The sequence below is a fragment of the Macaca thibetana genome, chromosome 7 (genome assembly GCF_024542745.1).
Source record: "Macaca thibetana thibetana isolate TM-01 chromosome 7, ASM2454274v1, whole genome shotgun sequence".
NCBI classification, from domain to species: Eukaryota; Metazoa; Chordata; class Mammalia; order Primates; family Cercopithecidae; genus Macaca; species Macaca thibetana.
Window position 1 is genome coordinate 146,402,382 of NC_065584.1, and position 24,919 is coordinate 146,427,300.

At 33.2% G+C, this 24,919-nt stretch overlaps 1 protein-coding gene across 7 annotated transcripts in view; it reads right to left on the reverse strand.

Moving 5' to 3' along the window:
* The window catches only part of VPS13C (vacuolar protein sorting 13 homolog C), a 190,352-nt gene that overhangs the window by 147,799 nt on the left and 17,634 nt on the right, over positions 1–24,919 (reverse strand). For 3 of the 7 annotated variants that reach the window (XM_050797231.1, XM_050797226.1, XM_050797229.1), the window contains exons 4-12: positions 19,892–19,987; positions 18,073–18,174; positions 13,070–13,132; positions 8,157–8,222; positions 7,788–7,897; positions 4,877–4,936; positions 2,592–2,651; positions 1,704–1,784; positions 787–844 (exon numbers count right to left, since the gene is read on the reverse strand). In XM_050797231.1, coding sequence (XP_050653188.1) covers positions 787–844; positions 1,704–1,736 — 91 coding nt within the window. In that variant the 5' untranslated portion in view covers positions 1,737–1,784; positions 2,592–2,651; positions 4,877–4,936; ... (3 more) ...; positions 18,073–18,174; positions 19,892–19,987. The other 4 variants (XM_050797228.1, XM_050797230.1, XM_050797227.1 and 1 more) reach the window with 3 other exon arrangements.

The following is a 24,919-nucleotide window of genomic DNA, read 5'->3' on the forward strand; positions in this document are numbered from 1 at the left end:
TTTTTTTTACCATCAATGAACCTAAATGCTTTCACAAACTAGCAGCACTTGAAAGTTTTATCATCATAAAATGTAGGGATCTGTGTAACATAAGTGCCAACTATTATCCAGCGTCAATTCAATTAGTTATAAAAGAACATGAAGAAAACAACAATGAACCAGAGTAATATGGAACAACCTGAGTATGAAAGCTGAGAACAACCATAAAGGGGTATACTAAATAAAAACAAACCCGTAGCTTCAATAGCATGAAACTAAAATAAAGAAAACAGATGGAAAAAATCAACAAATAAGCAGGAAGCTGTGTTAGAGATCTAGTTGTAAAATAAAGGTGAGGCTGCCAAGAAATAGAAAAGCTCAGAAAAAGAATTCTCTAGAGTGGCAGGATTACGTTTACACTGCAGTAGTAACATAAGGGTGACCTCAATACCAGAATCTCAGAGATTTGGTTACTTTTTGAAAAAAGAAAGAAAGAAAACCTAAATCCTAAAACAAAGAATACAACAGCAAGCTAAGAAGAATACATGGAATTCAAAGAAGGTTGGCTGTAGGGAATGAACTACAGCTATACTGCCCTTCTCTATCTGCTATTCTCCAGTGGTGTGTGTATTACGATCTATTCCTAAATAATTAGTTATAACCCAAACATGCTGTATCATAATAGTAAGGTATAAAATTAATATACTTTGTTTGACTAAGTAACATTATCAGAAAAGTATTTTAAAATAATATATTTACTTCTATGTTTCTTCCTATGACATGAAATAAACTTTTACTATTACTTACTGTATTGATAATTTGGGGGTATATTTCCACTTGTAAGAATTTCATTTTTCAGCTGATCCTAAACAAAAAATTTGAATGAGAATGAAAAAGAAAATGCACATATATTCAGTCACACACATGCACACACACACAAAACTTGGTTCTTACATTAGTATCTTTGTTTCTCTGTTACTAGTAGTTAATAAGAAAAACACACTGAGCATTATTTACAAGTATAAAGACACAGAAGCAGATAATTTTAAGAATTCAGTATGTCTACAAACAACCTTGTAGTATGTCCCCTCTGACTCTGAAAAAATGCACATATATGTATATCCATACACTGGGATTTCAGACACATTCTAGTCAAAGGCAAATCATATGTTACAGTATCTTTCCGAGAAATACGAGATGGAAGACTGAAATTTATCCAGTTCTAAAAATTCAATTGTTCTTTCTTTATCCTCTAAGTAAATAAACATGGCTAAGATTGATTTAGCACACTGAAGTTTTGAATTAATCTTCTACTATTCAGAAAATCACCATAACAAATGTCTAAAACATTTGTCAAAGATACATGTTTTATATCTGAGAAATATTATCTTTATAATATTCTTAATCATTGTAATATGAAATATCAAAATGTGACAAGAATATCATCAAAATGAGAATGTAAAAAAGCATAAATACAGTTTTAATTTAATACCATGGACTCTGATGTCACTGTCCAGTGAATGATTTCACAAAGATCTTCAAAAACAAAACTGCTTTTCTGAAGACACATAGTGGATTTGAAAGGATGTTTTTCATATTTCTGATTTAGCGAAATACAAGTTAAACAAATGGCTGATATCCTGTCCTCATGAATGCCCTCTTACATTAAACAAATTTAGGGAGCGGGAGTGAAGTTAGCTCTTCCAAGTATACATTAATATTACCAAAATCTGTTCCCTTGATCTCTGGTAAGACATGCTGCAGTTTACATTCCAGTATGCGCTAAGACTATCAAGTCGTATAAGCTACAAGAGAAAAATGAAAAGAGATCAAGCAATCAACACATTGAAATTATGAATCAATTTTAAAAGATTATTCTGTTCACCACTCCAAAATTACCCAAATGCCATTTTGAATTTTTAAAGAAAATAATATAAAATGAGGGGAAAATATATTCATGTTATTCAGACTTTATTAAGTCTAGCATTTGCTAAATTGTGCTTTCAAGAACACTATTTCCAAGAAACTCATTCATTCAATTATCAAATATTTATTGAGAATTTAGTATTTAACAAACCCTGTAAACATTTTGCTAAAACAAAAGACATGATCCTTCCAGCAGATACGAATAGCTGTTTCCTGAAAACAGGTGGTAGCAGAGGAGTCTATGGTCAACAAGGTGGGAAAGCTACATACTAAATATCCCTCTTGGAGACTCAGTGTTTGTTACCATATTTAAAGCTCTATAGTTTAAAATAAAATGAAACGTATCTGTTTAATTATGTATAGCTTAGTACTTTAATCAATAATCTTACTTGATTAGAGAATATTTTTTCTATAACATCTAAAAATATCTCAATATCTAATGTTCACAAAGTACCATTTGGGACCTATTAACTGTATCCTGTATCTTTACTTGATAGCTAAAGAACCTATATCTCAGAACTGGTAAGTGATTACAGAGGGTCACACACTAAGTAGCAGGGCCAAAACTAGACCCTAGACTTTTAAATCACACTCCAACAGCATGCTGTGCTCCATCAATGTTTCTTCAAGAAAATAAATTAACTGTACCTAGGAAACTAACAAAAATTTTTATTCCAATATAATACCTTGTATATAATTTTGTCTGTTTCATTTAATATGCATGGAGTCCAGTGTTCATTTGCAGTCTAAAATAAAAAAGAGAATACCTGTGAAATGTGGTATGGATGTCATATAATGGTGCTCTAATACTTGTAAAATGTAACAAAATAATTTAGGAATAAAAGACATCTTTCTTTAAGCTAATTTAATGTTACCTAATATTAGCTATCTATTTCTTTACATATATTTATAAGACAAAATCAAAGAAACAATGAAAAGAGAATTGACGTGATTCTAACTTGAGTTCATTCATTCAGAAAATAATTACTGGATTAATACGTATTTGAATTTGAACTGTGGAAAGAATTGGATATGAATGAAAACAGACAGCCAGCCTATACACTATTGAAGATGGTACACATTCTTTTCTAAAAAAACAAATAATTGTTGTGTAATAGGAAGAAAACCAGGAGGGTATGGAAATTACCGCATGACCATGTTTCTACAAGGACAGCATGTTCAGCAATGCCAAATACTAAACTTATTTAGCAGCAAGGGCGTTTTTGAGAAACTTGTTAAGAACTGTTTCAGTGGAGTAGTAGAGTGAGAGTACAATGGGCAGATAGGTAAAATGAGATCCAGATCAGAGGTGGGACAATAACTTTAGATTTAAAAGTTAGAATGTAATTGCAAAGAAAAATAAATGGTATGGATACAAAAGAGATAGGTTTGCTATTGCTATTGTTGTTATAATAGCCACTGTAATAGTTGAAACAGGAAATAATTGAGCCAGACAATGTGCCAAATGTTTTACATAAACCATCTCATTTAATCATCACAAAAACACTAAAAGGTAGGTACTACTTCAGTGAATTAATGTGGTTTTGACAGAAGGAGATTAACATGGTAAGCAATACAATAATATTTTACAGGTCTTTGATAAAATACAATAGGAAGCATAAAAGAGGGAATGGTAAATTCTAAGAAGGAAGTGAAAAAGAACGAGAAAGAAAGGTCATGTATCACGTAAGTATTAAAACTTGAGTAGAATCACCAGGCAGACAAAGAGAAGAAAGTAATACAGACAACTAAAGCAGAATGAAGAGTCTGAGCAAAGAAACAAAGGGACAAACAACAGCAAACACTAAGGAAACTACATATTCTTGTGCAACAGTATATCTGTTATCAGACAAAAGGAGATATATGACAAGTTTGTATTTTTTGCATTGTCTGCTAGAAGCTCAAAGTTACTATGCTCCCTTATGACCACAATCATTAGTTACAGCTTTCTGGAACAATTCTCTCTCTATCCTTTAGAACATAGATTCTATCCTCTTTAAAGGTGTTACTGTATACTTCTGTGGTCGAAAGCTACTTCAAAGTCATTTTGGAAACAGGCAAAGGATAAACAGTATATTAAACATTAGCTTCCTTCACTCCCTTTCCTTTGTCTCTTCAGCTCTCTTTTTCTTTATTGTTTCTGCTCTGTTCTTCAACTCCATGTGTATCTCTACTTCTCTATATGCCCACAACATTGTTAAGCCTTCCACATAACCATGTCCTTCTTTTTCTGTTTTTCTGCCAGTCTACCACCCTTCCATTCTTCTTCCTCTTCTTTCCCTATTGAGGCCCTCTCCATATAAGTAGACATAAGGCAAACTTGTCTGGTAGGATTTATGGTTCACTGTCCTTAACTTTAAAAGTATCTAAATGAACCACATCTTCTTCTCCGTAGCAAAACCTAATTCAGCTATTTGTCTTCACTTACATGCCCCAAAACATGTTTCCTACTACTTAGTTGCCTGTAATAGAAAAAAAAATGTCCAGCCTATATACAGGCTGTCTACCCTTAAAGACCATTAAAAGAAAAATTCATTATAAAATAATCAAAATAATTTACATATAGCCCAATGAGATGAGTGCGCGCACATACACACACATACATAAATATATGCACATATATAAGCTATTTAGAAATTCCATCTACCTATAACAAAAATGTATATCTTTCACTCTACAGAAATTCATCTTCCCCTACTTTCCCCACGTTTAAGATACAGCTTTTATTTCTTTCAAAGTATTTGATAATGATATTTTGATACTTGTTACATGGAAAGACAATTAAAAATAATTTTAAAATGTAATAATAGCATCACTAAAAATGTTAAACTTCTAGAAAGTTGTGTAGCATGATAGTACATTTAAAAAACCATAGCTCTTTGTAGAATAGTTGATTTTAGACAATTTACCCTGTGACTTCAGAATAATACTTTACAGGTTCCACAGAAGTTTTAAATAAAGCAAACATTACCAGTAGACTGAGCTCTCCCAACGTGACACCAAATGAAAGAGGCCGCTTTGGATCAGTGACCTACCAAAGAAGAAAAGATAACAGTAAAATATGCTGATGGTGAAGGCAAATCCATGTCCTTTACAATAGGCAGCAGAGGGAAACGTGTTTACAGGTTACAACCCAATTGGATATGTGGAAAACACAGGGGAGGCAAGTAATAACATGGCTGGGATTATCCATATTTTGTAGACATAACACTTCTATGCTACCAGTAAGATCCTTTCCCAGTGGAACTCTTTTCATACTAGAAGACGACTCACTAACTATGACTAACAAGACTTTTCTCTAGACAGTTAAAAAGGAATAATCTTTTTATGTATATCATCAAAGATGTTTTCACAGATAAATTTCAAAAGGTGTTACAGATAACACTGCCATGAAATCATTTTAATAACACTTAGGGTACACAGTGGAATACTATTCAGCCATAAAAACAGGAGAACATGTTTGTTTGGGTTTTTCTGCAGCAACATGGATGGAACTGGAGGCCATCATCTTAAGTGAAACAACCCAGAAGCAGAAACACAAACTGCATGTTCTCATTTATAAGTGGCAGCTAAATAATGAATACACATGGTCAGTTTGTGGAATCATAGACATTGGAGACTTGAGGGTGGGTGAGAAGTAGTGTAAATGGTAAGAAATTTATTAATGGGTACAATGTATATTATGGGTGATGGAGACACTAAAAGTTCAGACTTCAACACTATGCAGTATATCATGTAACAAGGCTGTACTTGCACTCCTTAAATTTACACATTAAAAAAAAAAGGCTTTCTTGGAAATATGAACTGTCTCTTTAAGCCTTTTTCTTAACACTTCAAAATGCTTCTAGGAAAATCTCTAGATCCTTAATATTTAATTTCTTCAGTCTCTATATCCAAAATCTGTCAACATTAAGTTTTTGTTCTATTTCTGATCTTCAATATGCAAGCTGCAATCCACGGTGCTTAAACTATACCACAATGTGCACAGTGTCACTGTTTTAGACATCTTAAAGAAAAGTCTTATAGAATTGTTTGGTCATGGCAGAAACTAAGGAAACTAGGGAGAAGGGAAATGGATAATGTTCTAAATCATCCAACTGGGACTACAGAGTTTAGTCACATACAATTTTCTAAACAGAAAAAAATCCATGTGGTATAGTTGAGAAGTACGAATAGCTTTATAAGTCATTTTAATTAACATCAGACATATGATGACTTGTGGCAAAATATTTTCCTTTATTCCCACACTCATCTTTTTATACTTAGAGATACCTAGCTCAAAATAACTTGCAGCTCTTTCTGAAGAAACCCATTTGTTTTATTAAAGACAACCCTCAGTTGCTAATGTACTACCTACAAACCACAGCTATTACCCAGTGAGCATCTTTATGATAAATTATTATATTTTCTCTACACCCATTTCTTAATACATAATTGTGCAAATGAAAGAATTTCCTTCTTTTTAAAGGCTGAACAGTTTTCCATTGTGTATATACACATTTTATTTATCCATTCATCCACTGATGGACAATCTTCTCTATAGTGAATAGTGCTGAAATGAACAAGGGAATGCAGACATCTCTTTGACATACTGACTTCAACTCCTTTGGCTATACACCACAGTTCCCGCTTATCCTCTGGAGGTATGTTCCAAGCCCCCTAGTGGATGTCTGCGACCACAAATAGTACCAAACCCTAAATATACTAGGTTTTTTCCTATATATACATACCTATGATAAAGTTTAATTTTACAAATTAGAAATGGGATTGCTAGATCATACAGTAATTTGATTTTTAGTTTTCTGAGGAACCTCCACACTGTTTTCCAAAATGGCTGAAGTAATTTATATTCCCACCAACAGTGTACCCAGGTTCACTTATCTCCACATAGGATTTTAATGATAATTCTTCCCCTTTCATGATGTGTTGAGTATACTTTATTTTCTTAAGTTTGTTATTAACAAAGGCATTTATGAGTGAGGTTTTTTTAAGACATTTATTTGTTAACACAATTCATTTTAATGACTCCATAAATAAAGTCAACATAAGACAGAGGTAGTATTTTTTGAAAATCTACAAATGTGTCTTGATGACTATCAAGTTACATAGGGAACTTATGAAGAAAAGAAAAATAAATTCTAGCAATGTCAGTATTGCTTTAATTCAATTCAAACTTAAAGCAAAAAGAATTAAACTCATTTTTAGAAGCAATGAACATTTCCAGGTTCCTAGATAAATGAAAAAAATTTAAGTTCTTACATGTTTCAAACTTTTAAACAAAGCAATGCATATTGTTCAAAATATGTGTTATACTTTAATTAAAATTAGCCAGTTAAACAGTTCTTAATCAGCTGATGTTACACTTTCGGTTATGAGTGAAGTTTGGTTTCTTCTGTGCAACTACTGTTGTACATGTGTGTGAACAGTTGTGGGTGTTCAATCCAACTCAGTGGAATGTAAAGAGAATGAGACTACAGTCAAGTGACCAGAGTTTTAAGTCACTTTTTGGCCAATTAACATTACCATTAGTTATTTCATCACCTTTTAGAATCAACTCATCAGCATAAAGCAAAAATTAGTTTCTTAAAGTTATAATAAGTCTTAACACGTAAAATAAAATTTAAAAAAATAACAGAGGACAATCCAAAAACCTCTTATATCAGCTTCAGAAAGGAACACATGATAATTTTATAGTATATTTACATACATAAATGCCTAATAAAACTAGCCTAACACAAGAAGATATGGTAGTGTACTCATAAGAAAAAAATCAATCTCGGATTTAAAAATGGGTACAGATAATCCATATATAGAAAAGTCAAGAATATTATAAAATACATATTTAATTATTAACTTAAACTTAGTAAATAAAAATTACTTACATCATCTTCATACTTAATGTGAATATCTGTGATTTTTACTTGTACATTTTTTATTACTTGAGTTGCCAATTTTTCCACAAATGTATCCTTTTTGGCTTCTTTTGGCTTATCTATTAAAAAATAGAAAAATACAAGCTCAAGAGTTGAAATTCTCATATACCTCAAAATTAATAACCAAAGGACAGCTAAGGCACTACTCAATGGAAATTAGAGCCAATAGTGTCTTTATTTATATTTTCATATGCATGTCCAACTTAAAACTTGTTTTTGAATTTACACTGTTATCTGACATTCATTTCACATTCCAAGTCAGAAATAAAGTGGCAATGTGTATAAACAACACCATGGCATAAAACTACTTTTACCTACCTTTTGAATGATCAAGACCTTTAAAAGGTTTCTTAAAATGTTTTTTGTGCTTTTTACGTTTACGTCCTTCTCAGTGGAAGCATTTTAGTGAGAAAAGGATAAAATTCAAGTTAGGAGACTACAGGACAGAAAAGAAAACAAGAGAATTCTTCCTAACAGCAAATTTTGGCACAACTCACCTTACCTTATTCTAAACTGACCTGTTACTTCAATATAAAGACAAATTTACAAACCTTCTTTAGTCTAGAATAACTTTCTATAGTAAAGAATAACCTTCTTTAATCTAGACAATAAATTGGCAGGTGTAATTATACTAAAATTGGATAAAATCTCCACTCCCAATGCCTTTTATAATATTAATGACTTCACAAAGTTACACTTTAATTTCAATATTACCAAAATATTGGAAATGTAACAATGACAGAATATAAAACTTTCAGAAGGTTTTGATAAACATATGGTAGGAACATAGACACATAAATGAAATGAAAGGGTAAGTTGCCCACAGATGACTTCCTCTGGATGATACACTTTACAAGCAAAATTATTTAATGACTCAAGGATATAAAGAACATTAAGTGGGCATAACATGTACATTGGACTGTACACTGAATTCGATTAGGAATTCCTTTAAAACCTCATTCTCTTTCAACACTACCTCACTGCATTCTGGCATTTACCAATACCTGTATTACTCAACCTACAAATCTTCATACTGAAATTTCTATCAGGCATCACCTGCAGCTGAACTCTTGAGGCAGTCTCTGTATTATCTACTGATTTCTAGTCTCCAGACTCAGCTCCTACTAAAGGTCCGTCTACCCTGTTACCAGATTGATGTCTTTTAAAATACTAATCACAGCCTGTTAATCTCTTGCTCAAAATTATTTAAAGGCTCTCTGCAACCTCCCAGACATAATTAAAATGTGTTTACACAATAGAGAAAGTCCTTTTATGATGTGACCCCTACGTCCCTGTCCTATTCTATTTCCTGCTGTGCATCCTTGCACTGGATACTACATAAATAATATTTATAGTTTCCCAAACAAGCCACATTTTCTCATGCCTAATGCCTCTACACATGTAATTCTGTGAACTTGTGTTGCCCTCCCTGAAGTTCTTCACCAGGCGAACTCCCAGGCAGCTTTTAAATCTCAGGTCCGCACTACTGCCTGTGCAAAGCCTTCTTAAACTACTCCAAGTAGCCCCAGAGCCTGTACCTTACAGAGAATTGCATTAAACAGTGATTATACCATATTTGAAGTGTTTGCTCAATTGTCTTGCCATCAGACAGGAGACTTCATTAGGTCAGAAATTATTCTATATCTGGGCACAAAGCATACAATACTTATCTGTTCAAATGAATTTTAAAAATCCAGATCCAACTAAATTAATGTTATATATATTTGAGAGAATATACGTGCAATTGAGCTTGAAATTTTTAATTTGTTCTTCCTTGATTTTTAAAAGCAAATTGTTCTGCCACTACAAAAATTAAGAAACAAATCCTGGACTACAAAAATAAAACCCTCAGTTTCAAGAAGAAAACATTTAATAAGTAATGTAACACAATCAGGATAGTGCTATACCAATAATACTTGCCACTGTGAACGTCTGACTCTGTTCTATTCATAAATCAAACATACATAAAAAGAATGAGTTCTCAAAGAAATACCATTTGAAAAGAAACAAGTAAGAAAGCCAAACTAGCCCTGAAAACCATTCCACTTGGCTAGAACAGCTTTCAAAGACACAGACTCAGCTGCCTCGGTTTAAATTCTCTTCTTACCTGACCAATTATCTTTCTGGTTTCTAGCCCCATGTTCTGCCTTTCATCTCAATGGCAGATACACCATGTTTAAACCTCTTTAAACAGTTTAAATCTACTCTTAGTGGTATATAGCTCTTTAGAGAAAGTTTCTAATTAATCCAATAAAAAATAAATCGATGGTTCTCAATCACAAACTAAAGCAGTTCTCAAAGACTTTGGTTTCACAACCCGTTTAACATTTATAACTTGAGGACTCTAAAGAACTTCTTATTTATGTGAGTTATAACTATTGACATTTACCATATTATAAATAAAAACTGAAAAGATTATGAATTCATTTAAAAATAATAAGCCATTACATAATAACATATAGTTATAAAAATAGCTATATTTTTAAACAAAAAGTTGTAGTGAGAAAAGTCGCATGGTTTTACACTCTTACAAATCTCTTTAACGTCTCACTTAGTAGAAGACAGTTGGATTAGCATATCTGCTTCTGCCTTCAACCTGTTGAGATACGTTGTTTTAATTGAAGTACATGATGAAAATCTGATCTCACTATAGATATACAATTGGAAAAGGGGGGAGCATTTTCATTGCCTTTTCATGAAATTATAGATATTATATCAAACTCAACAAGTGGAAGTTTCTTAAAGATAGTTGCATCGTGGAATCTGAAACCCTATGAATGAATTTTTCATACAAACTAAAATCAATTAGTCCATCTTGCACTTTAAATGGACCCTTTAGACATGTATGTTTTTCATCATCCATTGGAAATATTGCTTTATTGAATTATGCAAATCTTCCAAATGTCAAGTCATTTCATTATTTAATATCAAAACTCACATCTGTTAATATTACCACCAATGTCATCAGAAAAGTCTTAAAGTACTACTGGGAAGCTATCAATCTCAAGGTGACAAACACAAGTTTTCCAAAATTCTACCCAAGAGTTCAAATTTTATCACTGGCAACAAATATTGCCAGTTGCTTTTCCTTGAAGTGGTTTTGTTGAAGTGTCTACCAAACAACGAAATCTGAATAATGATAGTCTGTGATTCTTCTTAGTAAAAATAGTTTTCCAGAAAAAAGCAACTAGCTCAGCTCACAACTCAAACATCTCCACAAGTACTTTTCCTTGAAACAATCAGCCTACTTCAGTATGCAGAAATGCTGCAGGTATACTTCCTCTGCTGTTGCACAAAATATTAAAGGGACATGCTCACAGGTTGAAGTTCATTAAAATTTAAAACTTCCTACTTCATCAAGGGAATTCTTAAGTAAAAACTGGCAATTTTTTTCTTTCATTTTGCTTACTGTGAGTGCATGGTAGTGAAGAACACAGTGACTACTACTACAGTCTGGTGCCACTGCCTTGAATCATGCTAAGGCAGCCAGCTATTCTTAGCCACTATTGCTTTTGCACCAGCAATGTAAATGTCAACAAAAGGAAAAATCAAATAATGCTTAGTATTATTAAGAAAATCATTTTGACTTTTTGAGAACCAATGATTTAGAATATGGCCGGGCGTGGTGGCTCACGCCTGTAATCCCAGCACTTTGGGAGGCCGAGGTGGGCGGATCACAAGGTCAGGAGATCGAGACCATGGTGAAACCCCGTCTCTACTAAAAATAGAAAAAAAAAAAAATTAGCCGGGCGCAGGGGCGGGCGCCTGTAGTCCCAGCTACTCGGGAGGCTAAGGCAGGAGAATGGCGTGAACCCGGGAGGCGGAGCTTGCAGTGAGCCGAGATTGCGCCACTGCACTCCAGCCTGGGCGACAGAGCGAGACTCCGTCTCAAAAAAAAAAAAAAAAAAAAAAAAAAAAAGAATACAACAAAAACAAGAAATAACATCAAATGAGGAAATAATATACACTCAGAAACTGAAAGGAGGAAATGATCATGAAATACACGTTAAGTCCTAGCCAGCTGAAGATATCATCAACATAATAAACTAAGCTCATTTCAGAAGCACCAACATTCTGGACCTCATTTTTTATCTACACTAATGTGCCTTTTTAAAAAAAACTGAATCAATGATGTTTTCTTTTATAGTGACAGCTGTTATAGTCTGCTATTTTTAACAATGCTGCCCAGACTAGAGTAAGTTGGTTTGATTATAACCTACAAAACTGGACAGTGAGCCATGAGTATCTCCATGCTATCTTTTATATTAAACAAGGTAACTAGAAGACAAATTAACACAAGCACACTTACAAAAGGACTAGGTTTATTAGAACGGAAACTGCTTTCAGGGTAATTTCACCTAATGCTGTGAAGTCTGTCATGAAAATTTCTCTTCCATTGGTCACATAAATCAACATATTAAAGTTCCCAGCTACAGAGATAATTCTAACATGATGCTTATTGTTTATAAATTTCAAGATATAGACCCAATTGCCATTTAATCAAAACAAATTTTAAGTTTGATTGAGTTAATATAACAGCTCTTGAAGTATGATATAAAACAAAAAGTTTAACAAATCAGATTATGTAAAATACTAAGGAGTATTATTTTAATGTATTTGGTAGATTTCCTAGTATATAAAAGAAACATATTATAAATACTAATACAAACAGTAAGCCTTTAATTTGCCTTTTGCGAAGCTTGAAATTTCAATATGTTGTACAGGACAGTAGTCTAGAGGTACCTCCAGAGCTACAACAGAGGTGAAACAAATTAAAGCTCAGAGGAACATCTCCTGTCAAGGTTCTGAATTCAAAAGAAAAAATCCACTTTATTGCTTTTTACATTCCAAAACCACCACTATCAGAGAGGAACTGCTTAATTCAGAAACTAATGAACTCTAGAACTAAAGTCAAAAGGGTAACCCAAATCTGGAAGTTATCTGTAGATCATACTCTAAGCTTCGTAAGAACAGTGAATCATGTTTGTTTACCCTACAAACATCCAGCATCATCCAGTACAGTGATTGCCACAAGAAGACACTCAAATATTTAGTGAATGAATAAATGACTACAGGTGAGGAAAAGGAAATAATAGTAAAGGGGGAAAACACAAATTACATTTCCATATTTTCTAAAAGGATGGCATGCCATCAAATGGACTCCACCAAAAGCACAAGCATACACAAGAAAATGTTTATGTAGTTGAATATAATTAATCATGCATACCCACCAGGCTTGATGTCCTTGTAAACAAAGTTTTCCAAGCCATATATGAACTCCCCTGAATGTGTGCCTGCATCCACATGGCAGCAATAACCAAAATGCAAAGCAATTTAAAGACACCTTTAATTTCACATGTAAAATATACCTAAATTTAATTTCAAATAATTAGAAATCATGTAACGGGATAATTAAAATTTGGTGACACCAAAACTATTTCTAAGGAAATACTCACAGTGACACCATTTTCGTTCTTTCAACACACAAACTTCTTAACAATTAAAATTATAGTAATCATTTCAAATTATGTGAGGTAGGTAAATATCAATTACAGCTAATGGTTCACTGAAATTTTTGACAAGTTTTCAAACAGTGCAAAAATCCGCTATTTTTGGTCTCTTTTTGCATGCCATTTTGCCCATTTTCAGAATAAAATATTACTGTGATACTTCACAGTAATTTTAGAGTCGGCTGAAATGACCTCATCTTACTTTAGTGTGATCTGGTCCCTTTAGATATACTGTCTGAATCCTTTATATCCATTCTCATTAATGATGGCTAGATAGCATCTTCCACTTCGTTCTCCAAATCCAGTCTATTCTAGACAACACTGCAAGTTTAACTTTCTTAAATCATAGCTCTGATCATGTCATTCCTTGGACTCTTAAAGAAAAAAAAAAGGAATACTTACTCCCCGGCTGGCTACAGATGAAAGTTCACATTGTACAGGGTTAAGAATACAAGATCTAGAGCCAGAACAGGTTCAAATTCTAGCTCTACTATTTTCTAACTGTGTGACCTAGAACAAGTTATTTAACTTTCACTTAATTCATATAAAGTATTTTGGAGAGTGACTGGTGAATAGTAAATGCTCAATAAACGTCAGCTACTTTCACTGTCATTACCACTAACATCATCAGAGCATGCAAATCTCTTAAAATTGACCTAAACTTAGCTTTCCAACCCTACATCCAACTACTCTCTATCGGACTCCCAAACTGTTAGCTGACCCCACAGATGCTCTATGATTCACACCTTCACTGTCTCCTCTACCTATGCCTTCTCTCCTTTCTGCAGATCCATCCTTTAAATCCAGTTGAAATATACACCTTCACAGTGTCTACCCTGATCTCTTTGGCTGAATATGACATGTTCTTTCTGAACTCCCATAAAACTGTCTGTGTCTCCCTGATGGGACTCAACACTTTCTCTTGCTTATTATTATGCAAATTTCTTATTTGCTCAATTAAAATGTAAGGTCTTTGACAGGAAGGTCCAAGGACTCTCTAATTTTTCTGCTTGTAGACTGGCATCAGACTTTTTTCAAAAGAGCCTGGAAGCTAGAAAACATTGCCTTCAAAATTCTAATATTTAACCTAGCATTCTAACCTCAGACAAATCAAACAAGTCTGTAGAAGTAAAACACAAAGACATTCAGCCTTGAAAGAATTTTCGAAATTATATCCAGTGCATCAATTCTTAAAAGCTTCTAGATGTGCTCTAGGAAAACAAATGAGTATACTAAGGAAGCAAAAAAGGCAAAGGGCCCGGGAAACATGAAATTAAATATAAATGAGCAATTAAGACCAGTCCTAAGATGACAACTGTGCAGTTGGTCTAAAAAACGATCAGTTCAGAGGGGGAACTCCAGGAGACAACAGGGTGGTAGACAGTACCAATAGATGGGTTTACACGATTGGAAAACACTATCAATACTCATATAGCAGACAAATTTCATGTAGCATGTGAAACAGAATTAAAGATAAATTTACATAGAAGACTAAGCAAATAAGAAAGCAGCATTTACAAATTCAAGAAAAACAAAAGGTTGTATAAGAAAGGAAATACAGTCGTAGTACATTGATATGATTTGGATATTAGTCCCCTTCAAATTTCATGTTCAAATGTGACTCCCAGTGTTGGAGGTGGGGCCTCATGTGAAGTGACTACATCATGGGGGTGGGTCCATGCCTACTTCCACTTCACCTTCTGCCATGACTAAAAGCTTCCTGAGACCCTCACCAGGAGCAAGTGCTGGCACCATGCTTCCTATACAGCCTACAGAACTGTGAGCCAATTAAAACTCTTTTCTTCATAAATTATCCAGTCTCAGGTATTCCTTTATAGCAATGCAAAAACTGCCTAACACACATATCATCTGACCTGCGCAGTGAATAATAATCGCATTGTCATAGTAATCTAAGTAGTGACTAGTAATTGGCCAAAAATTACGATATATCCATATCATGAGAAAATGGGAAGGAGAATTCAGGGTGCAAGGAGATAGTAAGAGAAGTACACTCCTGGACTACCATAACAGGAAGTCCCAGATAATGCCCTATATTAATGAACTAGGTTAATGACACAATGTTAACATTGGTAAAAAATATTACTAACTCAAAGGAGTTGGTGTGGAGAGTAGCAAAGGATGAAACAAGGGACTGCCATTTTTTATCATGTCCCTTTGCCAAAAGTATTGATTTTCAAGTGTGTGTACATATTACTTTGATAAAATCCAACACCTTAAGTATAGAATCTAGCATTTGCGAATCTTTTGGCCTTACTGGTAATTTAATCTTTCTCTTTATGATAGCCTTCCAGAAAAATAAACTCACTCCAATGAAATAAAAGGATAAAAATATCAGAGTTTATTTTTACATTTAAGCAAATTTTCTAGAAATGAACTCACAGTTTTATTTCAATTTTATTTTATTCCTATATGATAGTGGGAAACGGTATATTTTTACCAAATAAAACAAGCTAAGTCAAAATCCTTTTTATGAGCAGATTAGCAAGATAATTTTGTTTTCATTTTTATCATCTGCTGCTTAGAGTGGAATCATCTCCTCTCCTTCCCTCTCTGAGTCCCTATACATGTGCAATGGTGCTTTTGTGCTTTTAATATTAACAAACAAGTAGAAAAATAAAGTATAATTAATAACTATTAATAATGGTAAAATAAAGGTCAGGGTTGTCCTCTATCATTCACGTGAATAATATTATTGAAGATGTGACCCATATCCATAGAAATGAGAAAATAATACTGCAACATTATTAAATGTGTTTCTTAACAGTTAAGAAAGAAAATTTAAATATACTTCCCAATTCCTGAATTCATCTTTTAGTCTCAAAACTTTTTTTGACAAATATAACATGTTAAAACTGAGTGTTAAAACAGTTTTACTTTTTGAATTTTAATTCTATATGAAAAAAACTTAAATTTTATCATCCAAGAAGCTACAATGTCATTACTATATACAGCATACGCCTAACAGTTCTATTTATACAAAATTAATATTACAGATGTACATTCTTTATATCAAATCATTCATAATAGCCTCTTTGTCAGACCCAAATGTCTGTTTTCTCAGCACTGAAGACCCAGGAGTCAAAATTTCCTAAGTCTGAGTACAAAATGTGTGCATAATAATCACATTACCAATTAAACTGTCAATCATGAAAACAAACGAGACTACATACCACGCCTTTTCTTACAGGTGACTGAAAACACTAAAATACTCTTTAGACAAATACAAGCTATGCTCCATCTTTCAAAAAGGAGGAATTTAAGATTTGTTTCTAAATAATATATGTAACATTATGTAATTGTAAATGATAAATGCATAATTATATGTTATATCAATATCTAAATACACATCAATATATACCTAATGACGAATATACATATGTTAATATCCTAATCTGAATAGTTTCAAGAAAAAAATGAAATTCTAGTGCTCTAGTCTTCATTTTTATAGGACTGCTTTTACATATATTAGCCAAAACTGAATATAAAGAAAAAAATCACACTTAATTGTCATGAAACAAAACCATTCTCGGCTTGCTTTTTTGCCATGCAAAAGTAATACAAATAAAGAAAACTGTTTTCCTAAAAATATAGATACTTAAGCTTCAGCAGAAAGACAAAATAAGCTTATGTGTGAAAAATAAGGGAAAAAAATGTTGAGGCTTTTAGAAAATTTCTTCCATTATGGTAACCTCTGTACATTTAAATAGTTTAGTAACTTTTAATAAAAGAATCAATATTTCTGCTTAAGAAAAAAATACTTGGAGCAAGAATTTAAAACTTTGATTAAAAACTTTAAGGAACAAGCTATTTTTAAAAAAGATTTCTAATTGATTCAATTAAATGATAACAGCTTAAGCTAGGAAAAGAAATCTTATATCTAAATATAATTAACATCATTTCTAACTCAATATTTGCTTTATCTTTCGAGAGAGACCATCTTCATCATAAAAATATATACACATGCCACCAAACAACACAAAAATTATATAAAATGCTAATAACTCATATACCCTAATCAGCAATTGCTAATTGACTTAAAAGAGATAAACATTAGAAGTCTGGAAAAGTCCTTCAATTCATCACCCTATAGACTACTCTTTTTCATCATATCCTTGTTCTTGCTCTATAAACCAAATCAAAGTCATCAGATTTATTTTTAGATAAAAACAAAAATGTAAACGTAAGACAAGATGTTAAAATGTTAAAACCTGAAGAATCAAGTTTTGCTTTGTTTTTTTTGTTTTTTTAATATCCTGTACAATGCGAAGGGAGGCAGCTAGGACTAGAATTACAGCAGCATTTCCTCTAAACATAATTTCACTATAGCATTATGCTTAACCTCATTATCCAGCAAGAACACAGGTAAACATGCACACAAAGAAACTGTTAACATTTGCCCAAAATAAACAGACATGCAAATACAGAAAATTTGGAAAGTCTCCTAAAGTAGCACAATAAAAATGACTAATGAAGAAAGGTGGAAAAATCAAATTAGCAACATGATAAAACACTTACAGAAAAAAAGGCAATTACTTTTTCCTAAAAGTGAGTCATGAAAATATAACCAATATTTTGAGATTTAAAAAAAATGTATTTCTTTAGAACTTCAACTTACGAAGGCTTATGAAAGCATCTTCTTTAAAGGATATTAAATATATCTAAAATACAGGTATGTCTAAGTTTATCTCAAACAAACTTTTTACCTTTTTCTGCTGCTTTTTGAAGGGCTTCTTCAATTCGGGATAGCTCTTTCTGTTTAACATCCTGCAAGGATTTTTCTTCTTTTTCAGCATCATACTTAATACCTAAAAATATAGTCAATTCACACAAAAATAAATGGAATTCATAAATAAACGGAAAAAGTTCAGCCGCATTATGATTGTGTAAGTGTGTAATCTTGCTGCAATACAAAAATACTTTCACATTTTTAGTTTTATGAAATGTTTAAACATAAATTATTCCTATTCACTTACAAAAAACTTAAATACAAAAAGGAGGAGGGAGGAAAAGAAATTACAGGTAGAAAGGCAGGTAGGAAAAAGGGAGAGAGGAGAAGGGTGAGAACAAAGATAATAAGTAGAAACAGAAGTAAGACAGAAAGTACACCAGAATATTGCTCTGTCAATGGTAAATTTTGAGTAACTACAAAATAATTTAATATCCAATACTACCTGGGACCAATATAGATTGATTTTTTAAACTTTCAGAAAGTAATTCAGAATATGCGTCAACAATCATAAAATACATAAGCTCTTTTTATCTAGTAACGTCATTTCTGATTATGCAATCTAAGGAAATAACACAAAAGAATAAAAAAGATCTATAATGACGTATTTATAGTATTGACTACAAAGACATATTTATACTACTGACTATAGTATTGACTAGTATTTTTAGTATTAACTATAAAGCAAAAAATAGTAGGTAGCCCACAACAGAATACCATAAAGCCTTTCAAAACTGTCACTGTCACCGTGAAAGCTGTGAAACATATCAAAAATGTATATAATAAAAGGCCAAGTCAATGTTGTATATATAATGTGGTAACAGCTACTGAAAATCAGGTATGCATAAGCTAAAGACTGAAGAGCAAAATAAAATTTTATTTGTACAATGGTTGAGCAATTGTACATTCTCAATTTTTCCCTAAAACATCCAAACTTTTCTTAACATTATATTGTTACTATACATGAAAAAAGTAAAGATATTAAACATCACTACTTTAAAACATTAAAAATTAAAATACTATCATTTCTAAGGAAAAAATTACCAATTTTACACATTTTTGAGAGAACATTCACTCAAAATCAGAAGCAACAAAATAGGAAAAAAATAAATTTTTGAATCTTGAAATCTGGAGATTAACACATCAGGATATTTTTAAAGATTTATTTAGGCCGGGCGCGGTGGCTCACGCCTGTAACCCCAGCACTTTGGGAGGCCAAGACGTGCAGATCACGAGGTCAGGAGATCAAGACCATCCTGGTTAACACGGTGAAACCCCGTCTTTACTAAAAATACAAAAAAAAAAATTAGCCGGGCGTAGGGGCGGGCGCCTGTAGTCCCAGCTACACGGGAGGCTGAGGCAGGAGAATGGCGTGGACCCGGGGAACGGAGCTTGCAGTGAGCTGAGATACGGCCACTGCACTCCAGCCTGGGCGACACAGCGAGACTCTGTCTCAAAAAAAAAAAAAAAAGATTTATTTTACTTCATTTATTATCAGTAAATCTGCCTAATGCAGCTCAACAGGAAGCCTTAGTTGCAAAACAAGTACTCATAGAAAATAGAATAAATTGCAAAAATGAATTAAATTTTCAACAACAAAAATACTTTATACACAAATGTGGTAAGACATATGTGCATATATATATAAAATGTATGCATATATGTGCATCTATGTATGATTCATTTATTTAAATTACCTTCTACCTTAATAAATACATGTATTAAAATACTTAACTCAGGTAACAATTTAACTTCAATGTGATGTTACTGAATGGTTATAACCTAAAATAACGTACTTGCTCCAGGGACAACAAGCAGGTATAATCCTTCTAGAGTCGCAACAACTGCTTCTCCATAAAGGTTTTTCCAAGGAATCTTCAAAGTTAATTTATCTAAAGAAACATAATTTCAACCTTAAATTTTTACTTGACTGCTCAAGAAGACATAAATTTCTCACTTTCCATTAAGAGAAAAAGCATAAAAAACTCTTCATGCATATAGTATGTATATCACTCAGAAAAAATGAAAAAACTCCAACACTAAAGTTTACAAAGGTCTTTTCCACATAATATTACTATTAAGTGAATATTCACATTGTAATCTCTATTTTTCAATATAAAATATTTTGATAACCATTATCCATTTAATATTCAAAAACTGTAAAATGAATAAGTCAGCTATTATTTCAATCCTGAAAAAAAGCAAAGTCAGCCCTAGATAAGTTAAATTAATTGCTTAAGTCTATCTAGTGAGTTAAGCAGTGATGAGATTATTAGTAAGGATGCTGAACCAAATTTGGTGCACGACAACAGCTGATAGTCTTAATATTGCACATGCTCTTCTATCCACATCAACAAATAAATCTTTACAGATCAACAGTAAAATAATATCTGTACAAGCTACCAGGAATTGAAGCAGTAACACAGAGAAGAGATGCAAAGGAACTTTGTGCAAAGGGAATTTTGACAGCATATCAAATTGTCACAACAGGAAGAGGCTAGCTCTAAAGGCAAGGCATACTGTACTATGAATAGTGTTAGGAGTCACAGGCAACTCAGACCAGTTATATTCCAAATATCTTACTTATAAATCACTTAGAAGACAGAACTCCAAGTTCTCTCTTGGAAACAATGGTATTCATGTCAGGTCCTCCTGAGATGAGCCCACAAAAACTTTTACTCAGGACACAGATGAACTATGGCCCTAATCCATTACTGTCCCAAGTTTGGGGTTTTATGGGGGAAAAGCCGGTTCAGGGCAGACAAGAGAAGACCAAAGGGGCATGCTCTCAGCTAAATTTTGAAACAAGCAAAACCTATCAAATCTTTCCATGTTTCTTTCCCTAATCTCTAGTATTCCCTCTTTCCAGGTCTCCAGGCAGCAAAATGTCCCCAATCTGCCTTGCTATAGCAATTCTATCCAAACGTTTCCTACACATAAGTTTTACATGTTCCAAAATAAAATACCTTCCTTCATCATAATTTTTAAAATTATATTTAAAATCTATAGGTCTCTCAGAGATACTAATCAAGATTTTCAGAAGAAAAGAATTTGATTCAACTAAGTCATGCTTGTATGTGAGTAATTAAGTTGCTTACACCACCAGAATCACTGGTGGTTTTTCATTTAAAATCATTTTTAAATGAAAATGCTCAAAGTTCAAAGAACTGAAAAACAGTATAACAAACTAAAGAGAAAATAAAATAATGCAATGTAAGACAGAATATTTGAGGTCACCTAGATGGATATGTAGGAAAGCCAGTTTTACCAGGTATCTATTCCCAAGGTTAAAATATCAAATGATTTCTCCATTTAGATTTTCAATTCTCTTCAGCTTGTAAACCTGCTGAGTTTCTTAAATGGCTTGCATGTCAAGGGAAGTCTACAACGTTCTGGGTCATTTCTAAGTCCAATGATTTTATATTTACAATGGGTACTGTTACATTTGTAATTATCTCAAAATCTCCTAACAAAATTTATTTGATTGCCTTCTTGGTGAGCATAAGATTGAAAAAGTGGGAAATGTCCCTTTAACTAGCACACCAGAAAGGGACTGTCTGTTCCCTAAACCTTTTCTTCTCTACATTTATACTCATTATCCCCCCATCCCTCATAAACTTCCTAGAATTGTGTTTTTTATATATTACCCCCTCCTATTATAGATGAGGAAATTTTTTAAATTTTTTAAATTTTTAAGAAAAAGGGTAACTCAAGGGCACCCACAAATATGTCTAGCTCTTAGAAAAACAAATCACACTTGAGCTTAATTAAGCCACACTGACCCTATAGGTTAGATACAATATTTTAACCTAAGGAGAAATTTAACAACTAATATAAATGCTCTGTAAACCAAAAAAAAGGTAGTTATAAAGACAATATACTTTGCATGCTTATTTGTAAAGGGTCTCTCATTAACTCACTGGGTAGCACTGAAGGAAGTCATTAAGTCTTTGTGTACTTTAAAAGCAAAAACAACAAATTCTGAACCATTAGAAACCTCCTCCAAAATATAAGTCTAGTTGTAAGAATATAATAAGTAATGCAAAATTTCTGTAGTCAGCTATAATTCATCCAAGACACTGGAAATACACTTTTCATCTATGTTCTAATTTTAGATGTCTATAACTTCCTTGAAGACAAAGATATCACCTTCATCCTTGCATCTCTCACAGCACTTGCATAGTCTTGTACATAACACGTGCATAAATATTTCAAAAGTAAAATAACAAATGAATGGCTACAACTTCTATATTCTAGGATTTCAGTTAAGCATATAGGGCCACAATACTTCTAGAGCACTGCTACACATCACCACCACATTCAGAGCTATTTAACAAACAAAAAAGATGCCACATGCCTAAACTTGCTTTTCATCTAAGAAAATTTATCCTGTTTCAAGAGACAAAAACATAAAAATATTCTTATATATTAAAAGGAAACATATATGTCATATAAAATGACCCAAACAGAATTATCCAAATAATTGCTAAGAGATGCTAGAGTAGTGAAAGACAAAGCCTTCCTATAATACAGAATATTGAATAAAGAATAAAAGTGATATGGTGTAATAGCAGGGTGATGAAGTTGGAAGAAAAGATGTAGCATAAGTAAAATTATAAGAGTAAGTCATTTTGGGTTGTAATTTATATATTTTTTAAAGTAAATCCTAAATATAAAACCTGAAACTATAAAATTCCTAGAGGAAAAACTCATCCGGACATCAGCCTAGGCAAAGAATTTATGACAAAGACCCTAAAAGCAAATGCAAGAAAAACAAAATTAAACAAACGGGACTTAACTAAGAAGCTTCTAGGCCAAGCGTAGTGACTCACACCTGTAATCCCAGCATTTTAGGAGGCCAAGGCAGGTAGATCACTTGAGCCAAGGAGTTCAAGAATGGCATGGGCAACATGATGAAACCCTATCTCTACAAAAAACACAAATATGAGCCAAGCATGGTGACACACCTGTCGTTTCAGCAACTTGGGAGGCAGAGGTGAGAGCATCCCTTGTGCCCAGGAAGTTGAGGCTGCAGTAAGCCATGACTGTGCCACTACATTCCAGGCTGGGCAACAGAGCAAGACTTTGTCTCTAAATTAATTAATTAATTTTTAAAAAGTAAAAATAAAAATCATCTGCACAGCAAAAGAAATAATCAACAGAGTAAACAGACAACCTATAGAAGGGTAGAAAATATTTGCAAATTATGCCTCCAACAAAGGACAAATATCCAGAATCTACAAGCAACTCAAACAACTGAACAAGAAGAAAACAACCCCATTAAAAACAGCAAAGTACATAAACAAACATTTCTCAAGAAATACAAGCAGCCAACAAACACATGAAAAAATGTTCAACATAACAAATTATCAGAGAAATACAAATTTAAACCACACTGAGATACTATCTTACACCAGCTAGAAAGGTTATTATTAAAAAACCAAAAAATAACAGATATTGGCATGGATACAGAGGAAAGGGACCAGTTGTGTACTGTTGGTGAAAATGTGGACTAGTTTAACCTCTATGGAAAACAGTATGGAGATATCTCAAGGAACTAAAAATAGAAACAGCAATCCCACTACTGAGTACCCAAAAGAAAATAAATCATTATATAAAAAGACACCTGCACTCATATGTTTAAACAGCACTATCCACAATAGCAAAGTCACGCAACCAACCTAAGTGTCCATTAACAGTTGACTGGATAAAGAAAATGTGATACATATATATCATGGAATAGTATGCAGCCATAAAAAAAGAATGGAATCATGTCCCCTACAGCAAGATGGATGAAGCTGGAGGCCATTATCTTAAGTAAATCAACTCAAAGGTGGAAAATCTAATATTGTATGTTCTCACTTGTAAGTAGGAGCTAAACAATGGGTACACATAGACATAAAGATGCATAGTGGCCTTTGCAGTATACTGAGCTCCACAGAGACATTGCCAGGGCAAGCAAGAGAAAGGAATTAATAACCAGAACACATAAGGAACTCAAACAACTCTATAGGAAAAAATCTAATAATCTGATTTAAAAATGGGCAAAAGATCTGAATAGACATTTCTCAAAAGAAGACATACAAATGGCAAACAGGTATATGAAAAGGTGCTCAACATCACATCATCAGAGAAATGTAAATCAAAACTATAATGAGTTACCATCTCAACTCAGTAAAAATGGCTTTTATCCAAAAGATAGACAATAACAAATGCTAGCAAGGATGAAGAGAAAAGGAAGACCTTGTACACTGTTGGTGGCAATGTAAATTATTACGGCCACTATGAAGAACAATTTGGGGGTTCCTCAAAAAACTAAAAATAGAACTACCAGCCAGGCTCAGAGGCTCACGCCTGTAATCCCAGCACTTTGGGAGGCTGAGCCAGGCAGATCACAAAGTGAGGAGATCGAGACCATCCAAACACAGTGAAACCCCATCTCTACTAAAAATACAAAAAAGTAGCCGGGCATGGTGGCAGGTGCTTGTAGTGCCATCTACTTAGGAGGCTGAGGCAGGAGAATGGTGTGAACCCGGGAGGCGGAGCTTGCAGTGAGCCGAGATCGTGCCACTGCACTCCAGCCTGAGCAACAGAGTGAGACTCCATCTAAAAAAAAAACAACAAAAAAAAAAACAAAAAAAAAAAAAAACAGAACTACCGTATGATCCACCAATCCCACTGCGAGGTATATATCCAAAAGAAAGGAAATCAGTATATTGAAGATATACCTGTACTCTCATGTTTAATGCAGCACTATTCACAATAGCCAAGATTTGGAAGCAACCTAAGTGTCCATCAATAGATGAATGGTTAAAGAAATGTGG